Source organism: Mesoplodon bidens (genome assembly GCF_964165515.1).
Source record: "Mesoplodon bidens genome assembly, contig: HAP1_SCAFFOLD_1420, whole genome shotgun sequence".
NCBI lineage: Eukaryota > Metazoa > Chordata > Mammalia > Artiodactyla > Ziphiidae > Mesoplodon > Mesoplodon bidens.
Window position 1 is genome coordinate 583 of NW_027672316.1, and position 15548 is coordinate 16130.

A 15548-nucleotide genomic window follows, 5' to 3' on the forward strand; every position below is an offset into this window, starting at 1 on the left:
AGCCAAGTGGTGTGGCCAAATAATAAATAAATAAATAAAAATACAAATGGCCTATAAAAACATTAAAAGATGTTCAATACCATTAGCCATCAGGGAAGTGCAAATTAAAACCATAATGTAAAGTCTCTACCCCAGAGGTCAGCAAACATTTTCTTTAAAGAGCCAGAAAACAAATATTTTAAGCTCTGCAAGCCATACAGACTGTGTTGCAACTACTTTGTTATGCTATGTTAGCACAAAGCAGCCACATACAATACAAAAACGATTTACAAAAACAGGTCAGGTGTGCCATATTTTGACCCATGAGCTGTAATTTGCCGATCCCCGATGCCACACCCAAGAGAATGACTTAAAACAACGGACAGTATTGAAGTAAAGATATGGAACTAAAAATCTCATACACTGCTGATTAAGAGTGTAAAATAGTATAACCACTTTGAAATACTGATACAAGCAACAACAAAGAATCTTAAAAACATTACGCTGAGCAAAAGAAGCCACATAGAGGGAATTCCCTGGTGGTCCAGTGGTTAGGACTCTGCACTCTCACTGGCAAGGGCCCATGTTCAATCCCTGGTTGGGAAACTAAAATGCCAAAAGCTATGCAGCACGTCAAGAAAAGAAAAGAAAAAAGAAAAGAAAAGAAGCCAGATACAGAGTAATATATGGCTCCATTTATATGAAAACCTAAAAAAGACAAATCGAATCTGTAGTGACAGAAAAGTAGATAAATAGTTGCCTAGGTTAAGGGAGAGGATGACTTGCAGGGACACAAGGAACCAATTTTGGGTGATAAAGGTGTTTTACTTCTTAACTGTAGTGGTTATGTGGGTATGTACATGAAGATGAGTGTATACATCTGTCAAATCTTAAACTGTAAGCTTAAAATGACTGCATTTTATTGTATGTAAATCATAACTTAATAAAATTTGTTTAAAAAGTTATTCTAGGATATTTTTTAAATACCTGAATAAATTGTGAGATAATTATAACATCAGGTTCAATAACCTAAAAACAGCAAGTCTCCCCAAATCATTCAGTGGAACCCCAATCAAAATTCCAGTTAGATTTTTTTTTGAAGAATTCAATAAATTTACTTAAATTTATACAGAAGAATAAAGTTCTAAAACAACTTAGTCTTGAAGATGAAGAAAAGAGTGCCTCACCTGAGCAATTATTAGGACATATCATAATGTCATTTTAACAGTGGTGCTCGCATAAGAAGAAAAAAAGACTAATAGATCAGAAGATAGAGTTTTGATAAAAACTCATGAACATATAGGAACTTAATATATCGTAATGGCAGGACCATAAATCAATAGGAAGAGAATGAACAGTTTAACTAGGTGATGTTAGGAAAAGTGGCTCACTGTACATGAAGAGAAATGTAACTAGATCTCCACTTAACACCACATAAAAAGGTGGGTTATTGATGGATTAAAAACTTCTTATAAAAGATAAAACTAAAGAGATTAAAAGATATAACTGTTAAGAAAGATGTAACTATTAAAAAAGGATATAGCTGTTTAAAAAGATATAACTATTAAATATAACAATATTTTTATGGCTTAAAAGTGAGAAAGGCCTTCATAAGGCAAAATCAGTGGTTTTGATTACATCAAAATTAAGATTTCTTTATAAAAGAGGACACATGAAAGGTGACAGAATGGGAGATTATTTACAATGCCTAAAAATGACAAAAGGACTAATATTTAAAATATACAAGGAACTCCAGTAAAATAAGAAAAAGAGAACTCCAATAGAAAAAAAGGGGTGAAGGATATGAATAAGTAGTTTACAGAGGAAACATAAAAATCTAAAAAGCTTATGAAGAGATGTTAAAAGTCACTAGTTAGCAGAGTAATTAAAATTAAAGAAAGGTATCATTTGAACTCCTAATTAGACTACTGAAAAATAGGAAGTTGAATGATGCCCGGTCCTGGCTACAGTATAAGGATATATAGTAGTCATCATGTATTGATAGTTGAGCCTAGACTAATGCAGCCAGTCAGGTAAGCAATCTGGCACTACTTCAGAAAATTAAGTACGCCTATACTCTTTGACTCAGCAATTCAGAAATTAAGAGAATTTCAGAAAAAGAAATTCTCACAGATCTGGGGATACATGAATGAAGATGCTCACTGCTGCCTTATTTGTGAGAGCAGGGAGTCGAAGGCAATCAAGGTGTCTATCACTGGGGAAATGAACAGGTAAAATGGAATGTATGCAAACTTCTGAGTACTACACATCAGTTAGAAGCCATGGGCCAGATATACATACAGGAATGTAATGCATTTAAATATCTTAGTACTTTTTAAAAAACTACTGGGACTTCCCTGGTGGTACAGTGGGTAAGACTCCGTGCTCCCAATGGAGGGGGCCTGGGTTTGATCCTTGGTCGGGGAACTAGATCCTGCATGTATGCCACAACTAAGAGCTCGCACGCCACAACTAAAAGACCCTGCGAGCTTGGGACTTCCCTGGTGGTGCAGTGGTTAAGAATCTGCCTGCCAATGCAGGCGACACAGGTTCGAGCCCTCGCCCAGGAAGATCCCACATGCTGCAGAGCAACTAAGCCCATGCGCCACAACTACTGAGCCTGTGCTCTAGAGCCTGCGAGCCACAACTACTGAAGCCTTCGCACCTACAGTGCAAGGAAGAGTGGTCCCCACTCGCCACAACTAGAGAAAGCCCACGCGCAGCAAAGAAAACCCAACACGGCCAAAAATAATAATTAATTAATTAAAAAAAAAAAAAAAAGATCCCGCATGCCGCAACTAAGACCCGTCGCAGCCTAAATAAATAAATAAATAAATAAATAAATAAATAAATAAATAAATATTTCTTTAAACAAACAAACAAGAAGTACATGTATAAAATTTAAGGGGTTCCCTGGTGGCACAGTGGTTGAGAGTCCACCTGCCGATGCAGGGGACACGGGTTCGTGCCCTGGTCCGGAAGATCCCACATGCCGCGGAGGGGGTGGGCCCGTGAGCCAGTGTGTCCGGAGCCTGTGCTCCACAACAGGAGAGGCCACAACAGTGAGAGGCCCGCGTACCACAAAAAAAAAAAAAAAAAAAAAAAAACACTACTAAGTAAAAAGCAATAAATGGGATGAAATATAACACAGCATCATTAGTATCATTTATGTAATTAAAAACACATGCAAAAAGGCTGTGACATGCCTAATAGAGAAAATTAGATAAACTTCATTCAGGCATGATGTCTAGTGCTGTGGTGTGGGAATTCAAAGTTAGTGAATCAACAATATATATTAAATAAGGTGTCTTTAAACAGACACACATAAAACAAGGTTATGTACTGACCAACTGTCAAAAATGTCATGACAAGAGACTAACAGGAGCCTAAGCCTGCATTTCCCCTAAGAGCGATGCTTCGGTGTTCACTAATTCAGCGTCCGTGGACTTCACAGAATATAATCACAGTAAGTAATGAGAATCGACTGCACAGACGAAAGCACATACAGTAATCACACTTAGAACGGGCAGCTGGTGGAGGTGGAAAATGGAGACAGACAGACAAAAGGGAAAAAATAAATACATTAAAAGGAAGAGACTTGCACACACCCAGCAGTTTTAAGGTGCCATGAACAGAGGAAGATGATGATTCAACTCTGAATCGGAGGTCCAAACAACTAAATAAAAAAATGAAAATACAAGAACATTCTAGTAAGAGAGGTGATTCAGTCTCACCACAAAAAAATTGTCTGCAGAACTTTAAACAATAAACATGAAGCCTAAATAAAAAATAATAAGATCAGGGGAGAAAAAGGAATCAGAGGAATGTCTTAAAATAAAAAAAGATTAAGATACCTGAGGTATACTGTGTTTTCCATACTTCCAAAACTTGTTCTGTGATAAAAGAGACTTAAATTTCTCCTCCAGAGAATCAAGCTCATTATCAGGTAGGAGGCAAAGCAACTTTTTCAATGCCAATAAGGAACAAGTTACAACCCGATAGAATTTAGCTTCTCTCTCTTCCTCTGGAATAGTTCTTGATGGAAAAAGAAAATAAATACATATAAGGATTGAGAATAAGACAAACTACATATTCAGCACTTCTATTTTAAATGTTTTATCATTGAATATCTACCAAAGTTGCTTTATCTCTATATTCATTCTCCCTGTGCCAAACCCCCGCAAAATGCCAATATACATAGAATTTTAATCACATATTATTCAAATAATAAAAGGTGAAAGTAAATTAAGAGTTGTGGCTTGAAATAAGTGTGCATGTACACTGCTCTCAGTAGCAGTTAATTGGATGATTAGAGAATAAATAACACTGCATCTAAGAGTCCTTTCCCTTACAGACTCTTAATAGTTTGATTAGAACACAAGAGTAAAAAGTAAATGGAACATCTTACTATTCTTACAATAGAACTATTCATAGTTCTTCAACTATTTCACCCAGACCTTAAAATGGTTCCTGCTATGACTGTCAAAAGGCAAATGTGGAAAAAACCTAAAAAACGTAAAAGAACCAAACACATGTGTTCCCAGATAATTCAAGTTAAATAGCGGGACAACTTGCAGGTAAAAGCACTTAAAACAGCACCTGGCAGATAGCACTATATTAAGTATTTTCACATCAACATTTACCATCCCTTTTTTAAAAAATGTCACATTGAAATTATCATCTTATTACCTATGAGTGAAACATAGTTTCACTTAACCTGAGTTACACAGAAACAATACAACTTACTGTGGGTCACTGAGTGTATCAGGTGTTTCTTTTATAAGGTGATCCTGCAGCACCTATAGAGGGGGAAAAATGCCATAGCCTTGAGATTTTATTGAATTGTCAGTGGTGAAGAGACAGAACATAAACTTCATGTTAACTAAAAGTTTTTATCTCCTTTCTCACAAAAGTAGCAAAATTAAGTAGCAAAACTAAAAGGTTTGAATTTTACCAATTTTTTCCCCCGTCAATCTCCAAGGCTGGCACCTGCTGGGGTAAAGAAAGATAAGGTACTTCTTCCAAACACCTCCAGTTTCCACTGAGAGGAATTTTCCCGTAAATACTCCTGGCCTCTTGCTCCTCCATTCCTCCTGCACACAGCAGTGAAGTGAATGGGATGTCCGATTAGTAAGTTTGGGAGGGAATTAGGCTCTGCTTTCCTCGCCCCTCTTTTTTTTTTGCTGTACGCGGGCCTCTCACTGTTGCGGCCTCTCCCGCTGTGGAGCACAGGCTCCGGACACGCAGGCTCAGCAGCCATGGCTCACAGGCCCAGCCGCTCTATGGCATGTGGGATCTTCCCGGACCGGGGCACGAACCCGTGTCCCCTGCATCGGCAGGCGGACTCTCAACCACCACGCCACCAGGGAAGCCCTCCTCGCCCCTCTTTTCTGAGCACCTCCCTGCTCACAGAGAACAACATTGTGCTCTGCTCCATCATGGAGGAAGGTTCAAGGTTCCATTTGAAATGCTGAGTAAGTCTGCTTACTTCTGGGGGACAGTACTAGCAAGTCCACTGTTCCAGTATCAATTTTATCAGCAATAATAATAACCAACATTTACTGAGTTTTTCCATTTACCATGTATTGCTTTGAGCACATTCCATGCATTAACGAAATCCTCAAAACAACTCGATGAAGTACAAGTTAATTCCTACTTTAACAGATAAGGAAATGGAAGCACAGAAACTTGCCCATGGTCAAACACCCCAACTAATGGCAGAGTGGACTAGAGCCCAGTGGTATGACCCAGAGCCCATGTTCTCTTATAGACACTATGACATTTTGATCTCATTTGCCTAACTCCTCTCTAATAAATTTGTTTTGAACTTAGGAAAGTTCAAACCCAATACCTGTATATCTGTGACACAGCCAACTAAAAGTAAAATAACGGAGGAAATAATCCACATATCCAATGATCAGTTACCCATCCATAATAAAACCAAGAACAAAAAACCAAATAAACAAAACTATGAATAGCCAAATTAATTATCTCAAAATCCATTTTCTGAAACTCTTAAGTGTCCAAATGCATGATACTTCACTCATAACATTCATTACTTGATATTTTAAAGAAACCAATGATATTTAATTTACAGTTGGGATAAAGAACTCCCTTTGAGAGTATGATTAAACCTACAAACCCTAGGGAATTCCCTGGCAGTCCAGTGGCTCGGACTCAGCGCTTTCAAGGCTGGGGCCCCAGTTCAATCCCTGGTCCGGGAACTAAGATCCTACAAGATGCACGGTGCGGCCAAAAAAAATCACACAACTACAAACCATCACCCTAGAAAAACAACTCTGGTACAACAGAAAAATAAAGAATGTAAGAACCAAGAACTTAAAGGGGGAACTAGAATGCGTGTGCGTGCGCGTGCGCGTGCGTGTGCGTGTGCGTGTGTGTGTGTGTAGAGAGATGTTGGGTGAACAGATCAGATAGGTAAGAAGGGACCACATCATGCAGAGCCTTGTAGGCCAAGATAAGAAATCTGGACTTGTAAGTATAATGGGAAGCCACAGAAAGGTCGACTAACTGAAAGGAGGGAAGCAGGGAGAAAACAAGGGAGTCGAGGAGGGAAGGTGTTTAAGTAGGATTATACATAGGGTGCTATGGAAATATACTAAATAAAGAAATAAATGCAAGCATTATCTTTTTTTAAAAAGTTTTTACTTCTCCTCAATGGACTCACAGTCCATCTATTTTTATTTCTTGGTATAATACTAACAAATTGGTATCTAGTTTTTTCCAGTCCGTATATCAGGAATAGCAAATAAGGAGAGAAAAAATGAGGAAGGACAGTATTGTGTACAAACTAAAAGCCACAAAAGTTATGGCTGATATCGGTCTGGCAAAACTGCTGGCCAAGTGTTGGAGAAATGTGTATCTGTTAATGGAAGTACAAATTTGTATGGCCCTTTGAAGGGCAGTTTATCCATATCTATAAAAAATTTAAACCCTTTGACCCAACATATAGTTACTAGAAGTCTGGTAACTCCCACTCCTACAGGGTATAAAGAAATCTATTCAAGAATGTTCACTGAGGCACAGTGTTTGTTATAAAAAACTGGGTAAATAAATATTTAAAAAAATAATAAATAAATAACACTATTCTTAAAAAAAAAACTGGGGAAGAATCCCAAATGTGTATTAAAATGAAAGAAGTTAAATAAACTGTTGTATATCTATATATACAAAGGAATACCAGGATGAAACAGATCTGTATACACGTATTGATTTGGAAATATGGGGAAAAAAAGTTTAGATTTTTTTTTTTTTTTTTTTTTTTTTTTTTGCGGTACGCGGGCCTCTCACTGTTGTGGCCTCTCCCGTTGCGGACCACAGGCTCTGGACGCGCAGGCTCAGCGGCCATGGCTCACGGGCCTAGCCGCTCCGCGGCATGTGGGATCTTCCCGGACCCGGGCACGAACCCGTGTCGCCTGCATCGGCAGGCGGACTCTCAAACACTGCGCCACCAGGGAAGCCCCTAGATTTGATTTTTAGATGTATTCTTTTTTTAGATTATACATTACAAAGCACATATCTAAATTTTTTTAGATACAGTAAATTAAAACAAACAGGGAAAACTTAAATCATTTAGAAAGATCCAATCCAAAAAGTCAATTATGTTTAAAAAGCCAAAATGATCAACTTTGATAAACACCATTTAAAAAACGCAATCTTCCACTGAAAAATATTTCACTTCTCATACCCTCACAATGCTAGGTAAAAGAGCTGCCTTTTTAATATGCCTTATATCCCTTAAATACTTTAAAAAATACATACAGGATGGTTCCAAAGACTTACACTTGTAATTTCATCCTTACAAAATGCTATGGCTTCAGGTTGCTTGCTTGGAGGGAAAGCTGCTTCAAAGGCATCTTTTGCTGCAGATGCAGCTGGTGTGTAAGTATCACACTGAGCCATTAGCCAATAGCCCATTAAACTTTTTAAGTAAGGAGCCAAGTGTTTCTTAACTTTAAGGATAAGTTTTTCAAAAGCTTGCTGTGTGGCTTCTCGAACCCGGCGGTCATGATCCTATTGAAAATATAATATGGTTTAAAACAGCTCTAACCCATAAAAATAAATACTGACATTTCTGGGTACGTGATGAAGACCCATTAATAAGAATTCACCTATGCACAAAGCTAAACTAAAATCAATCATTATATTAAAAAACTGATTAATTTTTCCTTTTCCCAATGAGATAAAAATGACTGTATTCAAGACAGAGTCAGGGCTAAGCCTGGAATAAATAAGCAATTCATTCTCATTCTTCTGCAGCAAGTATACGAAGAAATTACGTTGTCAAAATTTACTATGACTTAAAAGTATCTAGGTAATTCTATAGTAAGGACTTAACAGACTCCTTTTTACAACCCAACATGATCCAATCTGCATAATAATATTGACATAACATTCCATAACCCTCACCAAAAATGAATCATATAAATTTGACAGTCCCCACAACTTCAACCAAAAACAAAAACAAAAAACACAAAAAACAAAACAAAAAAACCACAACAGAAATAAACTAGTCAAGTCTTAATACTTACTAGTGAAATTTTGCAGAAAATTCTTGGCCAATATGGAAGAACTCCTTTTACAGTTTCCGTGTCTCTCTCTGTACACATGGTTCCAAATTCCTGCATAGCCTAAAATAAATTATTAAAATCGTTAAGGATCAACAGCCATAATATTGGCTGTTGATTATATTTATGCTGTTCTAGAAGCTTAGTCTATTTTATGTAACGTGAGAATACACTATCCCTGTTTGTGCCATATGGGACTAATCTGAAGAGTTCCTTTATAGGTTACTATGGTAGAAACTTTTCAGTTGTTTTAAAAAATATATAAAATGTACACAAACAAAAAAAAACCATTTAAAATTATAGAGTCAAAATTACATTACTTAATAGGAAAAACTGTAAAGCCAGAAGTCCAAAGTGATTCTAAAAAGTGCAGAACAACAAACTAACTTATAACCCAGAAGATAAGTATAACCTAAAGTCTGTGTCAGAAAAAATTACAATTGTAAAAGTACTTATTAGTGATGATTCCTCATTCTTCTTTACATAAAATATGCCAATGACATTTTAACAAAAAGATTTTCTTGATCATTTTAATGAAAACAGTAAAACTTGCTTTTAGTTTTGTCGTGACATCTTTCTTTGAAAGTTTCCGCAGCACCATTCGGAAATCAGAATCCACAAGACTGTCTATTTCTTCAGCTCCTTGAATAGCAGGAACATAGCCTAGGTCACTGTGAAATGTTCCAAAACCAATAAATCCAGGCACTGTTCCCTGTTCCTTGGCAAGGAGTTCTGCAGCTCGGCCACTGTTTGAAGGCTGGTAAGAAAGTAAGGAGAAAAAAAGTCAGAGTCAAGGAAGAGTTCAAAATTTAACTTTGAGTTCTTTGGAGTAATTACTTGACAATTCCCACAATGAAGCAAACTTCTATTTGAGGACTTTTCCCCTCTAGCCTATGCATCTATTGCAATGTTCGCCAAAGATAAATATTTTTGTCACCAAGAACTTAACAATAATGATCCTAGGAACTATTTCCTAGTTTCCTAAACATCAGAACCATGTTTTTAAAGTTGCAATTACAAGCCATTAGAGCCTCATGATATCAACTTAATGGGCCATGGCAACATTTTAAAGAAACAGGACAAAATTTTAAAAATCAGAATGCATCACATATGGTAAGAATAAGTACTATTTTATGAAATTTTTTATTTCCAACTTTTGTATAAATAGTATGTATACACACATATGTATACTGTGTAGTGGTGAAAAATTAACCCAAAAATGGATATCTCTTCATTCATCCACTCATTCAACAAATATTTATTAAGCAACTACCCTAGGACAAGTCTAATGATAGCAACTTCTAGACCAGGAGTTCCTTGTGGGCAGACACACTCATTTCCACATACCCGAAGCCTAACCAAATCTCTCTGGGCTAAAATGGTTACAAATTACATTAGTATGTACATAAAAATCAATACCATGATCAGGATATAAGATACACTCCTTTGCTTTGAAACACAGTCAGTGGCTTGATTGATACACAATATAGTAGCTTCCAGTACTAAAAATTAAAGGATTCTTTGTGACAAAGAAAGAAAATACTTGAACTGTTGAAAAAAATTAATGTATTCATTGTCATCTAATAGGAAAATGCCTCAGTTCAATGTCCAGGATGACATCACAACCCATCTAAACTCATCTATTTCTTATTACTCCGTAAGAATGTCTGAAAATCCAAATGTGTGATTCAGTTTGTTCATACCTAGCAAAACTGTGCTTGGGAAAATCATTTATCAAGGAATAATAATCTGTACTACTTTCTAAACTGAAATGAGTGACCAGAAATGAAAATGATGGACTAGATATTTTTTCAAAACAGTGGCACTTGGCCTAACTTCAAAAAAGGTTCTCTATTTTAAAACTTGATTAAAATGAACTAACAGTATTCAGTTTACCTTCTCAATATTGATACATGAATAAAGAGCTACAAAGGAAGTTAGTGAATTATAATTCTGAAAACTATGATGACATTAAGAGATTGGAATTTTACCTATAATCTCATGTGTAAACAGTTTTATTATGAAACAGAATAATGAAATAGTATAAAAAGCTAAAAGCTAAAGGAGTCAAGGCTGAATTCTGAACTGACCTTTAGACCAGAGCTGACAGTGATACCTAGGTACAGAAAAGGTATCAGACGACCAGTTTCACAGAAACAAATTATTTTCAACTAATTGTATCTTTTTTTCAACGTCTACTTTGAAGTTAAAATGTAGTTACTGTTTCTTGTTACTTTCTCAACTGTACGTTATATGCTCATACCCACAGTTCAAAAATTAAGAACCTCGATACGGGGCTTCCCTGGTGGCGCAGTGGTTGAGAGTCCGCCTGCCAATGCAGGGGACACGGGTTCGTGCCCCAGTCCGGGAAGATCCCACATGCTGCGGAGTGGCTAGGCCCGTGAGCCATGGCCGCTGAGCCTGCGCATCCGGAGCCTGCGCATCCGGAGCCTGTGCTCCGCAATGGGAGAGGCCACAGCAGTGAGAGGCCCACATACCGCAAAAAAAAAAAAAAAAAAAAAGAACCTCGATACTATTTCTGGCAGTTAATTTTCTTACACTACACCTACTTCATTCTTTTGTGCCTGGCTTCTAGAGGTATAATATTTGAGGTGGCAATCCTGAATCTACAGTTTAAAGACCAAATTCAGGAAGCTTTCGGGACCTTTCACCATCTGGCCTCGACCTCTCCAGTCATCTTTCTAACATTTTTTTTCTTCCCTTGTCCCACTTCCTCCTCCCTGTGCTCCCTTTTGTTCCCACTATTTATGTTCTAGTTCCAAACTCAATACAAAGTTCCCCGAATATGTCATGCCTTTTCACAATATGGTCTTTTTATTCATTTTTTTCAAACAGCAAACACGTTTCTTTTTTTAAAATTTTTTATTGGAGTATAGCTGATTTACAATGTTGTGTTAGTTTCAGGTGTACAGCAAAGTGAATCAATTATACATATACATATACATATATCCACTTTTTTTTTTTTTTAGATTCTTTTCCCATACAGGCCATTACAGAGTATTTGAGTAGAGTTCCTTGTGCTACACAGCATGTTCTTATTAGTTATCCACAATTTGGTCTTTGTGTAATCTTTTCTCTCCCTGACAAACTCCCACTTATCCCTGAAAACACATTCATGTGTTCAACATTTGCCTCTCCGGTCAATCACCATTCTCTTCTGTTCTCCCACTTTGCTGATACCTGTATCATAATTCTTTAATATATTACAATTATTTTTTTACTTATCTGTCTATCATCAAACTAATAGTTCAAGAGCAGAAAATTTCTCTATCATCTTCGAATACATGGCATTCAGTATTCAAAGTCTTCTGTTGAATGAATGACTGCCACTCTGAAGTTCAAATCCCAACTCCACAACTTCCTGACTACATGAATTTAGGCAAGTTAATTCTCAAAGTGTCAGAATCATCATCTTTAAAATGAGACAACAGTCACTAAATCATTACTTAGGTGTAGTCAAGATTAAATATAAGTTTTCAAACCACCATAATAATAATTGATTCCAGCAAGAATTATCAAAGGATGCTAAAAACCATTAAGTGAAAGTCTATGAGAGAACAGGTTATTCTGAAGTTACTACTCCACATATTATTTGTTAATAGCCAATAAAAAGAGACACTTATACAATGGACATCACCTTAATCAAGTGATTAAACATATACCACCAATAATGGGATTATGTGTCTCATTAATAAACAGGCATTATGTGTCCCCGTGGTTTGAGAGGCACTGAGAAATACACATCATCTATGAAGCATTTCTGTCAAAAACTGTTTAACCTGAATGTAATTATAAGGAACAATTAGACAAATCTAAGTTAAGCAAATCAATTGCCTAGACTCTTCCAAATTGTCCATGTCATAAAAGAATCTTCCTCCAAAAAAAGGCACTAGGAAAACTGCCTAGATCTAAATGATAGCTAAATGGAATGAGTGATCCTTTCATGGATCTTGGATGTTTTTAAAAATGCTATATCTAGGGACTTCCCTGGTGGCTCAGAGGTTAAGAATCCACCTGCAAATACAGGGGACATGGGTTCGGTCCCCGGTCCGGGAAGACTCGACATACCACAGAGCAACTAAGCCGTGCGCCACAACTACTGAGCCTGTGTTCTAGAACCCACAAGCCACAACTACTGAGCCCACGTGCCTCAACTCCTGAAGCCCGCGTGCCTAGAGCCCGTGCTCTGCAACAGAAGCACTACAATGAGAAGCCCGTGCACCGCAATGAAGTGTAGCCCCTGCTCACCGCAACTAGAGAAAGCCCTCACGCACCAAGAGCCAAAAATTAATTTAAAAAATTTTTTAAATGTTATATCTAAATAAAACTTACAGAGAACAATATTGAAATGACTATAGAAATCTGAATATGATAATGTATATTATTAGATAATAGTATTATACTGAAGTTGAATTTTCTGCATTTTATAATTGCTCACGGTTATGTAGAAGAATGGCGCTGTTTAGAATATACATGCTGAAGTATTTAGGAGTTAAGGGTCATGATTTCTGCAACTAATTCTCATACGGTTCAGCAAAATACATATATTTAGAAAGAGAAAGCAAAAGTGACCAAAGATTAACAATTGGTAATTCTAGGTAAAGAATTTATGAGTTGTTGCTCTAATATTCTTGCAACTTTTCCTAATATTTGGAATATTTCAAAAGTAAACATTGAGAAAATTTTTTTAAATTAAATGAGGATGCAAGTAAAGCATTTAGGAGAGTACTAACACAAGGTAAGTTACTATTATCACTGTTACTATTATTAACCTCCAAAACAGATTAAGTGGCAGATCTAAGAAAATGTGGTACTGGAATCACGAGAATTGTTTCAGAAACAGGAAAAAAGCATCCTCATAAAATTAGACTGTGCCATAATAAACCTAGTACTATAAAAAAATATCATTATGGCATCCCCAATCCTGTAGGTTTAGTCCACTTTGGGGTTTAAACAAGTATTTAGTGAACTTCTACTATATGCTAATCCTTGTTCTAGGCTCCAAGGATAACAGCAGCAGATAAAAACGCCTACCTTCAAGATGCTTATATCCTATACTAATATCCTAGTGAAGCAAGACAGTAAATGAAGCGGGACAGTCAACTAATATGTTAGAAGTCATAAATGCAACGGAATAAAATAAAGCAGGAAAGGAGAAAAGGGAGCGGGGTGGAGGGCTACAACTTAAAATAGGGTGATCACCGGAGACCTCACTGAGATATCTCAGGCAAAATTTGGAGGCACCTAACAAAAGAGCGTCGGGGAGCCTGCCAGGCAAGGTCAAGTTTCGGTGAAGAGATAAGCATGGCCAGATGGAGTGAGCGAGGCGGACGGAGTTGAAGATGCGGTCGGAGGTGGAAAGGGGCCGCAGCAGACCATGCACCGTGTATGTATCGTCGTAACGGCTTTAGCCTTTACCCCGAGGGATGTGGGCAGCCACAGCAGGTTTATAAGCGAAGGAGCGACATGATTCGAGATACCCTGCACACCAGGCTCACCTTAACTGCTTCCCACCCAATTCCCTTGCTCACCCCTGCCACCCTGTCCAGGTAACCTTCCTCTTGAAGCTGACACGGAACCAATTCTTAATGAAAATGTTGGGCGGGGGGGATGTGCTCGGGTGAGGACAGCTCTGGCACGGAACATCTTTTCTCTTACGACTCCCCAATCTGCTCAGAGATAACCCACCCCGCCCGCGGGGACGCACACACAACAGAGAGGTCACACTCGACACGCAAACGCACGCCTCCCCACAGCCGCGCTCCATACATCCTCCGGCCCTGCGCCGGGTGGAGCCAGCCACACTGCGAGGCGAGGACTCCTAGGTTGGCTGGGCCACCCCGCACTCACCCTCAGGTTCCCCTTGGTCCTCTGCTTGTTCTTCCCGCCCATGGTCGCGGTCTCAGCGGCACTCTCAACCCGCAGCCACCGAGTTGACACGGCCGGGCCACAACTTCCGGCCCCTTGCACCGGAAAAGGGCCCACAGGAACGCCTTCCCCTGGCCCTCCCCTTCCGTCACCCACCCCACCCACATGCCGCCCCACTTCCGCTCCCGCCTCCTGCCGCGTCCCTGGCCATCCGTGGCGGGATATGTCACGCTTTCAGCCTCGCCCATCTGAGTCAACGTGACTCCTGCCCAATAGGAAGCCAAGCATTGGACCAATAGCGTCAAATCCTGCTTCTTCCCTTTCCTGCAGCGAAGATTTGTTCGCTGCTTAGTGGGTAGGAGATGAACATGGGCTCTAAGGGAGGTGTTTTCATACAAGGGTAGCAATAGATGACACAGTAGTGGCTGAAGGAAGATGGGACAATGTTAGACCTTTTAAAATGCAATTATCGGGACTTCCCTGGTGGTCCAGTGGTAAAGAATCCGCCTTCCAGTGCACAGGGCGAGGGTTCCATCCCTGATCGGGGAACTAAGATTCCCACATGCCAGAGGGGCAGCCAAGCCCTCGTGCCACACTACTGAGCTCGCTGAGCTCAACGAGAGAGCCAGCGTGCCACAAAGCACAGAGCGCACCTGCCCTGGAGCTGGCGAGCCACAGCTAGAGAGAGAAAACCCGCAGGCCACAACTGGAGAGGACCCCGCGTGCTGCAACGAAAAGATCCCGCACGCCTCAAGGAAGATCCCGCGTGCCGCAACTAAAACCCAACGCAGCCCCCCCCAAAAAAGCAATTATCAGTATCACCTGGGTGTTTCTTAGAAATGCAGACTGTCAGGCCCACTTTAGGACTATTAAATCAGATTTTGCATTTTTAACAATGTTCCCAGGTTTCGTTAAAATTTGCAAAGTAGTGCTCTAGGCAATATTCTCTAAATCCGCCCCCCCCCGCGTTTTTCCCCCCATATCAAAAGTGTTATGTGCAGCTTTTCGAAAAGAGGGTAGTCTCTCTTAAAATTTGAAATTTACAGGTTTTGTAGTTAGTGATTTTGCTCCTCAGAATCACAGCACAGAAAC

At 38.9% G+C, this 15548-nt stretch overlaps 1 protein-coding gene across 1 annotated transcript; it reads right to left on the reverse strand.

Moving 5' to 3' along the window:
• Positions 1 to 3788: 3788 nt before the first annotated feature.
• Positions 3789 to 14555, reverse strand: LOC308610351 (E3 ubiquitin-protein ligase listerin-like). The gene is made up of 6 exons (XM_081259522.1): positions 14439 to 14555; positions 9121 to 9324; positions 8532 to 8630; positions 7783 to 8013; positions 4726 to 4778; positions 3789 to 4014 (listed from the first exon to the last, which is right to left on the reverse strand). The coding sequence occupies exons 1-6, from the start codon at positions 14478 to 14480 to the stop codon at positions 3825 to 3827; spliced, it is 819 nt and encodes a 272-aa protein (XP_081115648.1). The 5' UTR covers positions 14481 to 14555; the 3' UTR covers positions 3789 to 3824.
• Between the last annotated feature and the right edge of the window lie 993 nt (positions 14556 to 15548).